Source organism: Cnephaeus nilssonii (assembly GCF_951640355.1).
Source record: "Cnephaeus nilssonii genome assembly, chromosome: 10".
NCBI classification, from domain to species: Eukaryota; Metazoa; Chordata; class Mammalia; order Chiroptera; family Vespertilionidae; genus Cnephaeus; species Cnephaeus nilssonii.
Window position 1 is genome coordinate 29,874,735 of NC_137081.1, and position 14,632 is coordinate 29,889,366.

General features: G+C 41.0%; 1 protein-coding gene across 4 annotated transcripts in view; it reads left to right on the plus strand.

Moving 5' to 3' along the window:
- Positions 1-14,632, plus strand: part of LOC307106293 (nuclear body protein SP140-like protein) — a 134,547-nt gene that overhangs the window by 11,655 nt on the left and 108,260 nt on the right. For 3 of the 4 annotated variants that reach the window (XM_079782661.1, XM_079782664.1, XM_079782665.1), the window contains exons 2-3: positions 8,378-8,510; positions 9,766-9,934. The exons of the other annotated variant lie outside the window; for it this stretch is intronic. In XM_079782661.1, the coding sequence (XP_079638787.1) occupies positions 8,378-8,510; positions 9,766-9,934 (302 nt within the window). The remainder of the gene's footprint in view (positions 1-8,377; positions 8,511-9,765; positions 9,935-14,632) is intronic. 4 annotated transcript variants of the gene reach the window in all.

The window sequence follows — 14,632 nt, forward strand, 5'->3', positions numbered from 1 at the left end:
GAATATGTCCATTTCCTCTAAGTTGTCTAGTCTGTTGGAATAGAGTTGTTCATAGTATTTTTTAACAATCCTTTGTATTTCTGTGGGGTCTGCTGTTATTTTGTCTCTTTCATTTCTGATTTTGTTTATTTGGGTCCTCTCTCTTTGCTTCTTGCTGAGCCTGCTAGAGGTTCATCAATCTTGTTTATCCTCTCAAAGAACCAGTTCTTGATTTCATTGATCTTTTGTATTGTTTTGCTGCTGCTGCTGCTGCTGTTGTTGTTGTTGTTGTTTTGGTCTCTATGTCATTTATTTCTTCTTGCATCTTTATTATCTCCTGCCTTCTGCTCTTGCTTGGCTTTCTTGTTGCTCTCTTTCTAATTCTTTAAGTTGTAGAGTTAGATGATTCATTACCATTTTTTTCTTGTTTTTTGAGGTAGGCCTGCAGAGATATAAACTTCCCTCTCAGGATTGCTTTCACTGTGTCCCATAGGTTTTGAATTGTTGTATTTTCATTGTCATTTATTTCCAGGATGTTTTTAATTTCTTCTTTGATTTCTTTTGGTAACCCAACCATTGTTTAATAGCATGCTCTTCAGCTTCCAAGCATTTGATTTTTTTTTTTACTGTTTTTATTGTAGTTTATGTCTAATATTATGTCATTGTGGTCTGAGAAGATGCTTGATATAATTTCAATCCTCTTGAATGTAGAGAGACTTTGCCTGTGACCCAATATGTTGTCTATCTTTGAAAATGTTCCATGTGCACTTGAGAAGAACATATATTCTGTGGCTTTGGGGTGAAATGTTCTGACTATGTCAATAAGTCCATCTGATCCAGTGAGTCATTTAGAATTGCTGTTTCTTTGCTGCTCTGATTTTTTTGCCTAGAGGTTTTATCCAGTGGTGTCAGTGGGGTAATAAAGTACTCTACTATGATTGTATTATTGTCCATATCTCCCTTGATATCTTCCAGGAGTTGTGTTTTTTTTGTTTGTTTGTTTGTTTGCTTGTTTGTTTTTAATGTATTTGGGTGTTCCTGCATTGGGTGCATATATGTTTACCAGGGTTTTATCCTCTTGTTGTATTGATCCCGTTAGTATTTTGAAGTGTCCTTCCTTATCTCTTGTCATGGCCTTTACTTTGAGGCCTATTATTTTGTCAGATATAAGTATTGCTACCCAGTGTTTTGCTTTGTTTTCATTTCCACTTGCCTGAATGATATTTTTCCATCCCTTCACTTTCAGTCTGTGTGAGTCCCTTGTTCTGAGGTGGATCTCTTGTGGACAGCATATATATGGATCATGTTTTGTTTTGTTTTTATCCATTAAGCCACTCAATGTCTTTTGATTGGAGCATTTAGTCCATTTACATTTAAAGTTATTATTGATAGGTACTTGTTTGTAGCCATTTTTATTTTTGTGTGCATGTGTGCCTTCTTCCCTTTTTATTTCTTCTTTTTACACCAGTCCCTTTAGCATTTCTTGCATTACTGGCTTGGTAGTAATTAAGCTCCCTTGACCTTTTTTTTTTTGTCTGTGAAGTTCCTTATTTTCCCTTCAAATTGAATGATAGCCTTGATGGAAAGAGTATTATTGGATTTAGTCCCTTGCTTTGCATCACTTTGTAAATTTCCTTCCATTCCTTTCTGGCCTGATGTGTTTCTGTTGAGAAATCATTTGATAATCAATGAGAGATCCCTCGTACATAACTTTCTGTCTCTCTCATGCAGCCTTTAAGAGTCTCTCTTTGTCCTAAACATTTGCCATTGTAATTATGATTTGTCTTGGTGTGGGTCTTTTCGGATTCATCTTTCTGGGGACTCTCTGTGCCTGTGTGACGTTTTTCTTCCCCACATCAGGGAAGTTTTCTGACATTTTTCCTTCAAATGTGTTTTCTAACCCTTTTGTCTCTTCCTGTCGTTCTGGCACCCCTATTATTCATATGTTGCATTGTTTCATGTTGTCCCAAAGCTCCCTTAGGCTCTCCTCCTTTCTTTTAATTTTTTTCTCCAATTGCAGTTCAGTTTGGTTGTGTTTTGCTTCTAATTCGCTAATTCAGTCTTCCACTTCTCCTAGTCTACTGTTGAAACTTTCCATGGCATTTTTTAATTGCAGCTATATCACTCTTTATTTCTTCTTGATTCTTTTTTTTTAAAATATATTTCATTGACTTTTTACAGAGAGGAAGGGAGAGGGATAGAAAGCCAGAAACATCGACCAGCTGCCTCCTGCACAACCCCCACCAGGGATGTGCTCACAACCAAGGTACATGCCCTTGACCAGAATCGAACCTGGGACCTTTCAGTCCGCAGGCCGACGCTCTATCCACTGAGCCAAACCGGTTTCGGCTCTTCTTGATTCTTATATAAGTTGGTAATTTTTTTTTCATCCATCCAGTTTATGAACTGTATGACCCTTATTCTGAATTCTTTTTCTGACATATTGCATGCCTTCATTTTACTTAGCTGCTTTTCTGGTGATTCCTCCTTTTCTTTCCTTTGGGGGTTTCTTTATCTCTCCATTTTTGCTCTCAATAAAAGATCTAGGTGACGAGGCATGCAGGGGTTGCTCCTCAGGCAGTTGTGGCAGCGGCTGCTCCTCAGTTGGCGGGGATCCTATGATGGGCACTGCTTGCAGCAGTGGTATGTCCTCTGGCTGGCGGGGGAAGGCTGGTTATGCAGCTGCTGATACTTAGACAGGGGCAGGCTGCTCATGAGGCTGCTGCTCCTCAGATGGGGGCTGGTTGCATGCAGCTGCTGCTCCTTGGACGGGGGCGGGTTGCTCACGGGGTTGCACCTCCTTGTGCCAGGGCAGATGGCTTGCATGGCTACTGCTCCTCAGATGGGGTTGGGCTGCTTGCACAGCTGCTGCTCTTCGGACGGGGGGCAGGCTGTTCATGTGGCTGCTGCTTTTCGGATGGGGGTGGGCTGTTCATGTGGCTGCTGCTCCTCAGACGGGGGCTGGTTGCTCGCAGGGCTGCTGCTCCTCAGACCTGATTGTTATTCTTTTACATGTGTTAAGGTGTGTTTTATGATCCAGAAATTGGTCTTATGTGATGAAGGTGAGTTTTCTCTGTCATCTTGAGTATGTGTACTCAACATTATTGGATAAAGTACTCTATAAATGTCAAATAGATCAAGTTGGTTGACAGTGATGCTTAACTCAACTCTATTATTACTGAATCTTTGCCTGCTAGAAGTATAAATTACTAAAAAAGGGTGTTGAAGTATCAAATTCTAACAGTGCATTTGTTTGTTTCTACTTGTAGTTCTATCAATTTTTACTGTATATAATTTGATGTCAAGTGTTCAGGTAAATACATGTTAAGGATTAACTTTTCTTGGAAAACAGACCCCTGCTTCATATGAAATCCCCTCTTTCTCCTTCATAATTTTTCTTGTTCTGAATCTTCTTTGTCTGTAAATAATATAGCTACTGCATCCATCTCTTGATTAGTGTTAGCATGATATCTCTTTTTCCATTATTAACATTACCTTTTATATTTAAAGGTTTATTTTGTTGACGAGATAGAGTTTTTAAATATTTTTAGTCACTTTGACCTCAAAGTGAAGGCCATAACAAGAGATAAGAAAGGCCACTTCATAATACTAAAGGGACCAATTCAGCAAGAAGATATAACTCTGGTAAACATATATGCACCCAATACAGGAGCACCCAAATACATAAATTAAACTTCTGGAGGATACCAAGGGAGAGATTGACAGCAATACAGTCATAGTAGGGGACTTTAATATCCAACTATCACCACTGGACAAATCCTCTAAATAATAAATCATCAAAGAAACATCAATCTGAAATGACTCACTAGATCAGATGGAATTAATTGACATCTTCAGATCATTTCACTCCAAAGTCACAGAATATACATTATTTTCAAGTGCACATGGGGCATTTTCAAAGATAGACTACATGTTGTGACACAGGCAAAGTTTCTTCAAATTCGAGAAGATAGAAATCATATCAAGCATCTTCTCAGATTCCAATGACATAAAACTAGAAATCAACTACAACAAAAACAATTAAAAAATCAAACACCTGGAGGCTAAATAGCATGCTATTAAAGAATGACTGGGTTACCAAAGAGATCAAAGAAGAAATAAAAAGCATCATGGCAACAAATGACAATGAAAACACAACAATCCAAAATCTATGGGAAACAGTGAACGCAGTCTTCAGAGGGAAGTTCATAACTCTACAGGCCTACCTCAAAAAACAAGAAAAAATGGTAATAAATTATCTAACCCTACAACTCAAAGAGTTAGAAAGAGAACAATAAGAAAAGCCTAGTGTAAGTAGAAAGGAGGAAATAATAAATATCAGAGTGGAGATAAATGACACAGAGACAAAAAATATACAAAAGATGAACAAAATGATGATTTTCAGGCATACATATATCCTTTCTTATTGGTGTTTCTGTTTTCTTGAGATATATTCCTAGACGTTGTATTACTGGGTCAAATGGCAGTTCCATTTTTAATATTTTGAGGAAACGCCATGCTGTTTTCCACAGTGGCTGCACCAGTCTGCATTCCCACCAGCAGTGCACAAGGGTTCCTTTTTCTCCGCATCCTCTCTAGCACTTGTCGTTTGTTGATTTGTTGATGATAGCTGTTTTGATAGGTGTGAAATGGTACCTCATTTTTGTTTTGATTTGCATCTCTCAAGTGATTAGTGACTTTGAGCATGTTTTCATATGTCTCTTGGCTTTCTGAATGTCCTCTTTCAAAAAGTGTCTGTTTAGTTCCTTTGCCCATTTTTTTTTATTGGATTGTTTATATTCCTTTTGTTAAGTTGTATGAGTTCCTTGTACATATTGGAAATTAAACTCTTATCAGAGATAACATTGGAAAATATGTTCTCCCATGCAGTGGGCTTTCTTGTTGTTTTGTTGGTGGTTTCTTTTGCTGTGCAGAAGCTTTTTATTTTGATGCAGTCCCATTTGTTTATTTTCTCTTTAGTTTCCATTGTCCAAGGAGCTGTATAGGTAAAGATATTGCTACGAAAAATGTCTGTTATTTTGTTGCCTATGGCTTCTTCTAAGATTTTTATGGTTTCCCAAGTTATGTTTAAGTCCTTTATCCATTTTGAGTTTATTTTTGTGTATGGTGTCACATGATCGTACTCATATGTGGAATCTAAGTAACAAAATAAGCTGATGAACAGAGTGGATCCAGAGACTTGAAGCATGGAACAGAGTGCAGAATCTCAGAGGGAATGCGGAGGAGGGTGGGTGGGTGGGAGATAATCAAACAAAGACCTTGTATGCATATATACATAACCCATGGACATAGACAATATGGTGATGAAGGCCTGGGGCAGGAGGGGGTGCAGGGGCTGGCTGGAGGAGGTCAATGGTGGGAAGGGAACACATGTAATCTTTTGGGGAAAAAATGTTTTGGAAAAAAAGATGGTTAAGAAAATGAAAGGCAAGCCACAGACTGAAAAAAATATATTCACAATACATATATTAAACTAAATACTTCTATCTGCAAGATAAAACTAACTCCTACATATCAATAAGTAAAAGACAACCCAATAATGTTAAAGGGTCAAAGACCTGAACAAGCACTTGACAAAAGGAGGAATATGAATTTCTAATAAGAATATGAAATTGTGTTCAATATCATAAGTCATTAAATAAATACAAATTAAAACTATAACAAATCTCAGAGGGAAGGTAGGGGAGGCTGGGAGGGGATGAGTAAGAGATCAACCAAAGGACTTGTATGCATGCATATAAGCATAACCAATGGACACAGACTGCTGGGGGGCAGGAGCAGCTGTGGATAGGTCAATGGGGGAGTAAGGAGACATATATAATACTTTCAACCATAAAGAATGTATACTATATATATATACTAGAGGCCCAGTGCATGATTCAATCATGTGGGTAGGGTCCCTAGGCCTAGCCTCCTGCGATCAGGGCCATCTTCTGCCTGTTCGCCAGTCCCCAGGCCCAATGCTGCCTCCACCGCCGCCACTGAGCTGCCAGGCTGTTGGGATCCCCAGCTCATCCCCAGCCGCTGCCGCTGCTGCTGGGGCTTGAGGCGCTGACGAAGGGGAGCACGGCAGGGGATCCGGGTGCGGACAACCGGCTCCCCGCCTCCGATGGCAACGGAGCTGGGTGTCCAGGGTGTCCGAGGCAGTCCCCCTCAGCAGCCGCCAATCCAGCCGTTGAGAGGTGGGGGGGGGGGGGCGGGGGGGGCGGGGGGGGGGCGGGAGTCCTGCGCCTTTCTATGGCTGGATATGCCACCCCGAGTCCCGCCCCCAAGCCTCCCACCGCCCAATCGTGGGCGTAGCGGAGTGATGGTTATTTGCATATGGCCTTTTTATTATGAAGGATATATATATATATATATATATATATATATATATATATATATGTATATATATATATATATATATATATATTGTATATCCTATGTAATAAAAGGCTAATATGCAAATCAACTGGTCACTATGATGTGCACTGACCACTAGGGGGCAGATGCTCAATGCAGGAGCTGCCCCTGGTGGTTAGTGCACTCCCACAAGGGGAGCACTGCTCAGCCAGAAGCTGGGCTCACAGCTGGTGAGCACAGTGGCAGCAGTGGAAACCTCTTCAGCCTCTGCTGCAGCAATAAGGATGTCTGACTGCCAGCTTAGGCCCACTCTCTGAGGGCCTAAGCTGTCAGTCGAATATCCCCTGAGGGTTCCCAGACTGCGAGAGGACACAGGCCAGGCTGAGGGACACCCCCCACCCAGAGTGCATGAGTTTCGTGCACAAGGCCTCTCGTATATAGATATTGTATGAGATACCACATCACACACTAGAATGGTTACATTAGAACGGCTATTTCTAACAGATTTTTTAAAACAATTTGCTTCCAAAACTGTAAATCACACTCCTACACAATCAGCCAGCAATTACACTCCTGGTTATTTACTCAAAGGAAATGAAAACATGCTACAGAAATATTTATACCATTGTTTCATTTTCCTCTGTGGGTGGCCTGTTTAGTCCATCTCACTTTTGTACAAATTAAAATTGTTTCATAAAAATTCCAAATCTGTTAGGACACAATAATTTTACAATGGCTTTGATCGTGACAGACTAGAATTTTTCAATATTACATACTAGAGGCCCGGTGCATGAAATTTGTGCACTGGAGGAGGGTGTCCCTCAGCCCAACCTGCACCTTCTCCAATCTGGGACCCGTCAGGGAATGTCCGACTGCCTGTTTAGGCCTGATCCCAAAACAGGCATTCAGACATCCCTTTCATAATCCAGGACTGCTGGCTCCCAACTGCTCGCTTGCCTGCCTGATTTCCCTGAACTGCTTCTGCCTGCCAGCCTGATCACCCCGTAACCACTCCCCTGCCACCCTGATCAACGTCTAACTACTCCCATGACAGGCCGATCATCCCCAACTGCCCTCTCCTGGCAACCAGGTCACCCCCAAATACCCTCCCCCTGCATATTCCCTCTTTATTAGATAGGGTTTTTTTCTTTAACATATTGGACAGCCCTAACTGGTTTGGCTCAGGGGATGGAGCATTGGCCGGATCCCCTCCCAGCGGTGGCAGCGTCAGCTAGGGTCTCAGATTCATCAAGAAACAAAGAGACCCAGCCCGTGCCTCAAGGGTCCCAGGTTTGATTCCAGTCAAGGGCATGTACCTTGATTGGGGCCACATACCCACTGGGTAGTGTGCAGGAGGCAGCTGATCGATGTCTCTCTCATAGATGTTTCTAGTTCTCTATCCCTTTCCCTCCCTCTCTGTAAAAAATCAGTAAAATATATATTTTTTAAAAAAAGAAACATTTAAGATTCCTCCATATCTGCCTGGCTGGTGTTACTCAGTGGTTGAGACCCCAGGCTGCCGTCACTAGGAGGGGATCACACTGTGGGGGCGTGTGCCCCTGCCAGGCTGAGACCCCAACCCAGGCTGCCACCCCTGGGAGGGGATCCGGCCATGGAAAGTGAATTTTTTTTTTTTTATAAAGAGTCAGGAGGGCCTCTGGGCAGCATTCCACCAGGCTGCTTACTCTCCAATCTCTCTGAGGCAGCCCTCCCTGAGACTGAGGGATTCCGGTGGGGCTGAGAGGACTGGGCGCTGCCATCTTGTGGTTATGGGTGCCACCATTTTGTCACGGAGTGACAGATAATTTTTATATTACTCTTTTATTAGGTAGGATGTTTTAATAACCCTTTATGCTTCATTTTATTACAGCTTTGTCTATTGCTTCAGTTCTATTTGTTCTAATCTCTACTAAGGGACACTTATTTTATATGTGTTGGTTCTTCACCACCTATCCTTCATTTATAAAATTTTACAGCTTCCACAGGCATATCAAAATCTTGATGACCATTTTCTCATAGTGTCCTTTCTCTCTAGGAAGTCTGCAGAAAACATTGCACTCTGCCACTTCAAAAGACAGAAAGTCGCAATTTCAAATATAATAATAACATCATTTCCTTTCCTTGAACTTCTCCGTGACTATGGATTCATCAACAATGAACTGTATGAAGTAGGTAAAGTTTATTATGTCACAATCTGGTAAACTAGTGCCGAACTAAATTATACTTTGATATCCTGGAATCAAACATCAGAACAAAACTGGCAACTGGGAGTTGCCTATTAGTGGGTATCCTCTCAAGTACTGCTGTAAGTGTTCTTATAAGGTCAGAAGGGAGAAGAGAAGCAGGCACTGCTGGAGACAGTTATGCTCCTAACTGAAGGAACAGTGCTCCGTGGTGCCCTCTATAATGGGGTGAATAGCACTGGAGGTAAGCTGGATGTGAAGTGGGTGTGTACATAGATTTATAATGCCTTGTAGGAATTATATACACAATATAGTATAAACTGGAAATTAAAAGTAATTTTAATGAATGGATGAATAAATTGAATTATTTCATTTAACAAAATAATAATTGACATAGCATTTCATTTCAATGAACACCAACTTAAATACTTAGATCTAACAACATTAAAATACATAGAGAATCAATGTATTATTAGGACAAATTTAAAAGTAGATTCTTGCTATTCTTTTAACAACAGTTTTCAGTTTCCTTTCTATTTATTTTCTTTTCTTTTGGTTTTTCTGGAGTCTTGGAATTTAGGTTAATTTTAGTAAAAGTTCACAGGAGCTTCCAGGCCAAGTCAGTCCTGGGAAGGGACAAGGGCTGTCCAGTTCACAGAACAGCAGCTTATCGCCTGCTAAGTCTATTCCTAAAACACTTAGCCATGCTCTGAAAGGGCTACAAATCACTTAGCTTTAACCCAATTTGTTCTTCATAATTGCTTCTTATTCCATCTAATGGAAATGAGTGTGAGAAAATCAAATTCACGTAAGGGAATTTTCAGGGAGATTGATTGAGTTGTTTAACTACTAGTCATAAAACTATAGAGAAATTCTAAAATTGTAAATGAGGCCATAACTGGCTTGGCTCAGTGGATAGAGCATTGGCCTGTGAACCTAAGAGTCCCTGGTCTAATTCTGGTCAAGGGCACATGTCCGGGTTGTGGTCTTGATTCCCCAGTAGGTGGCGTGCAGGAGGCAGTTGATCAATGATTCTCTCCCATCATTGTTGTTTTATCTCTCTCTACTGCTCCATTCCTCTCTGAAATTAATAAAAATATATTAAAAAATAAAATAAAACTGTACATGAGAAGATAACTATGTTGGAACATTGTAATACATTAACAATAAAATCATTTTCTAAGGCTCTTTTGTAACTAGGAAATCTGTATTTATATTTTCCCAATTCATTATTTTTTAGAAGTCTAAGAAATCTTTTGAAACATCGGGTTCTCAAAAAGAAGTCATATACCATGTGCTCAGTGAAGTGGAGAAGACATTTAACCTGTCCCTTCTGAAAGCATTGTTCAGCAAGGACATCATGGAAACCTACCCTGGTTTAAAGGATATTTATAAAACCTTCAAAAAAGGTAATTAGGGCCCTGGCTGCTTTTTCCAAGTGGTTAGAGCTTTGCCCTGAAGACTTAAGCATCATGGGTTGATACCTGGTCAAGGGCCCCTACCTCCATTGCTGGTTCGATCTCAGTAGGGGCTCATGCGGAAAGAAACAAGTCAAAATGTCTCTTTTGCATCTCTCTCACTCTTTCTTCACCTCATCTCTCTCTCTCTCTCTCTCTCTCTCTCTCTCTCTCTCTCTCTCTCTAAAGGTCAATGGAAAAAAACATGCTCAGGTGAGGATTTAAAAAAGAAGGTAATTAGGTTTATTACCTACTTTTTTATGTCCAGGGCCAATTTTTCCCCACAGGAATATATTGAGTGTACCAGGTGTCAGACACAGTGCAGGGCAATGGCAATGTTGCAGTTAAGAAAACAAATATATCATGAGCTACTCAAAGCTTATGATATAATGGCTACAGTACAGCCACCCACCTACAGATCTGTGTAACTAGGTATCTGGACTCTCAGGACAACCGAAGCCACGTGGATTCAGATTTTCTTAGAAGGACAAATGATAGGAAACACAACATCCCAAAAGGCCTGCATCAGTTGCCTTTTTCTTTGTGACACTTAGCAGGGGACCTCATAGTAGTCCACCAAGTTAACTAGAACCCACCTCAAGTTACATCTTAGTTACAAGATCCACCCTGATTTAGCCACAACATGCCCAGGGGATTCAATATTTCATGTAACAATTCTGTAGTCATAACTTTCAGAGACCCCACCAGGGACCGCTGAATTACAAGAGTCAACACATTGGAGGAAGAAAAAAAATGGCTTATAGTTCACCTCTAGTCCTTCCCAGGCCACATGCAATTTATCTACCTACAGTCACTGGTCACTTTGAACACTAAGCTCAGTGTTGGCCTACTAACACAGACAAGAGGCCACCTTCATCAGATTTTCAGAATAATGAGCAAGAAAATTAACTCAGGGCAAATTTGTTCTTAAAGAAGGAGAAATGGTTTTATTAACTCATTCTCCACAACAGGTGTGATAAACAATCAAATAATCACAAAACCAATTGACCTGCCAGAGAAATGTTTGGATACTCTACAACACTACTGGTTTGATTCTCTACTTCTTTCCTGAAAAGGCATGATTTTATACTTTTATATGGATTCGTAGTACAGAAGATGTCTTCCAATAATTTTTGTTTGACTTGCCTGGAAAAATTTTTATTCTATATATTTTTGGTCTCAAAAAAGATCTCCAAATAATGATGGAGAATTCAAAACAAAAATGATATGAACTGAGAAATGCAGATGATAGTGGAACAAGCATAGAGAGGTAAATGATCTATATGTCTGTTGAACAAGGACAAATTAGATTAATCTCAGAGTGAAAAGAAGACTTTGCAAGTTGATTCAAAAAGGATAGGCATGTCGATCCAAGATGGCAGCATAGGTAAATGATGGTACTCCTTGCCTGCCAACAACCACATCAAAATTACGACTAAAATACAGAACAACCATCATTCAGAACTGTCTGAAATCTAACGGAAGTCATACAACTAGAGAATTAAAGAAGAAACCACATTGAGACTGGTAGGAGGGGCGAAGACACGGAAGGGGCTGGCCTGATACCCACATGTGGCATTCTTTTAATCAGAGGGTATATCTCAGCTATGAAGGTTTCCCATCAGGCACAAGAGGTCCCAGCCCCACACCATCCCACCATCCCAGGGTTTCAGAGCTGTGAAGAGAAGCCCCCATAACTTCTGGCTGTAAAAACCAGTGGGGATTGTGGCTGAGTGACACAAAAGCTGCTGGATACCCCAGAAGTTCCTCTGAAAGGACCAGGACACAGACTTACTTGGACACATTCCCTCTGAGCTCCAGCACTGGGGCAATATCTGAGGAGGCAGGGGAAAGGAACATATGGGGAGGAACTGTATTGTCTGGCATTGGAGCAAAAACTTGGGGGCAGCTTTCTCCCAGACAGTGGTGCTTTAAAGGGTCATTGTTTCTATGCTGAGACCTCCCCTGTTGCAGAGCTCACTGGCAACCATATCTGAGATTACATCAGCCTGGCTCCCACTGTTCACTCCACCCTAATGATTCCCTAAGACCCCCGCCCCCTCCCTATCCAATTTGCAGCCCCACTAAGCTATTTGCAGGGGCTTTTTCATATGAATGGTCTGTCCTGTCTCAGGCATCAGACTTTCCTAAAATCTTTCAAATAATAGCAGCTGGGATCAGCATGCCCCATACCTATCAATAAGAGTTCCAAGACAGCTTGGCCTCACCTGGACACAAGTAGCAGCCATCTGCAGATTTCTCTATAGTTCCTGATGAATGGCCCCAGGGAGTGGCTGACTTTGTACCTCCCAAGAGGCCCTAGAGTCAGTGCACTTCAGACCATACCAGATTACAATGCTACCCATCCAAAAGCAACACACTTAAGGGGCAGACACAGTAAGCATCAAAGCCCTACTGAAGCAAGTCCTGCTCCATAGAGGTCCCTCGCTGCACAGTAGCTCTTCCACTGTAGTCACAGCAGGTCCTCACAAACAATTGGCATGGGAGTTAATTCCTCCCACTGACTCCAACTACAACAAGACTGTGCACACAGCCCACACAAGAACACACCTATAGTGCCCAGCTCAAGTGACTCGGGAGGCTAAGCCACTGGGCCTTACAGGATACCTACTACATAAAGCCATCTACCAATTCCCTAAAACATAGGAACTCTACCTAAATACATAGAAACAAACACAGGGAAGCAGCTAAAATGTGGAGACAAAGAAACATGTCACAAATGAAAGGACAGAATAAATCTCCAGAAAAAGAACTCAATGAAATGGAAGCAAGCAAACTACTAGATACAGAATTCAAAACAATGGTTATAAGGTTTATCAAGGATCTTCATGAGAGCTTCAAGAAACTTAGTGAGATTTCCAAGGATCTTAGTGAGAATTTTAAGAACCTTAGTGAGAAAAATGACCAGTCAGAAATTAAACATACACTTACTGAAATAAATAATAATTTTGAAGGATTCAGCAGTAGAGTAGAGAATTCTGAGAATGAAATCAATAATTTGGAACATGAGGAAACAAAAGACACCCAAACAGAAGAGCAAAAAGAAAAAAGAATCCAAAAATGTGAAGATAGTGTAAGGAGCTGCTGAGACAGCTTCAAGTGTACCAACATTCACATTATGGGGTTACCAGAAGGAGAAAAGAGAGAGCAAGATATTGAAAACATATTTGAAGAATAATTACAGCAAATGTCTCCTACCTGGTGAAAGAAATCACTTTACAAGTCAATGAAGTGCAGAGAGTCCCAAACAAGAGGAATCCAGCCTGGCCAACAGGGCTCAGTGGTGGAGTGTTGACCTATGAACAGGAGGTCACAGTTCAATTCCCAGTTAGGCCACATGCCAGGGTTGCAGGCTTGATACCCAGTGTGGGGCATGCAGCAGGCAACCCATCAATGATTCTCTCTCATCATTAATGTTTCTACCTCTTTCCCACTCCCGTCATCTCTGAAATCAATTTTTAAAAATTTAAAAATGTTTTAAATTTTTAAAAAAGGAATCCAAAGAGGCCCACACCATATCATAATTAAAATGCCAAAGGTTAAAAACAAAGAGAGAATCTTAAATGCAGCAAGAGAAATGCAGTAAGGAAGAAGAAGAAGAGGAAGAGGAAGAGGAAGAAGAGGAAGAAGAAGAAGAAGAAGAAGAAGAAGAAGAAGAAGAAGAAGAAGAAGAAGAAGAAGAAGAAGAAGGAGGAGGAGGAGGAGGAGGAGGAGGAGGAGGAGGAGGAGGAGGAGAGATCAACAATATGAACAATAAAATGGCAATAAATAGACATCTATCAATAATTGAATCTAAAAATCAGAATAAATAAGCAAGGAACCTAATGAGAACAAAATAAACAGATGAATAAAATAGAACCAGAGGCATGGAAACATGGAACAGACTGATGAATCTCAGAGGGGAAGGAGATTAACTAAAGAACACATGCATATATGCATTTCCTATGAACACAAACAATAGGGTGATGAAGGACTTGGGTGGGGCAGGAATCAGGTGGAGGAGGCAATGGAGGAACATCTATACTACTCTGAATAATAATTTTTTTAAAAGGGTAAGTGTGAAAAAAAAGATTTTGGAAGGTCTGGCTTCTAAAGCTAAGGAATTTGATGTTATTTACTACACAGTAAAAAGATAGTACAGACTTATAGCATTTGTAAGTAAAGTTTATTGCCTAGAACTGTGGTCAGCAAATTGCAGCTTGCGAGCCACATGCAGCTCTTTGGCCCCTTGAGTGTGGCTCTTCCACAAAATACCACGTCCTGGGTGAGTCTATTTTGAAGAAGTGGTGTTAGAAGAAGTTTAAGTTTAAAAAATTTGGCTCTCAAAAGAAATTTCAATCGTTGTACTCTTGATATTTGGCTCTGTTGACTAATGAGTTTGCTGAACACTGGCCTAGGAGATACACCTGCCATCAGCCCTGAGGCATACAGGCTCACTACTTTCCTAGGTCTGTTCCCCCGACCTTCTGCAGAGACCTACCCTAAGGATTTTTGGTGTATTAACTTCTTTCATATGTTTGCTGGGTTACCTACATGCAGGATCCCTGGGCTGTTGCCCTGTTCTCTCCTCTTTGGCAACCTCCCAGGTCCTTGGCCCAATGCCACAATATTCAGTCCCTGCTTGCAGCT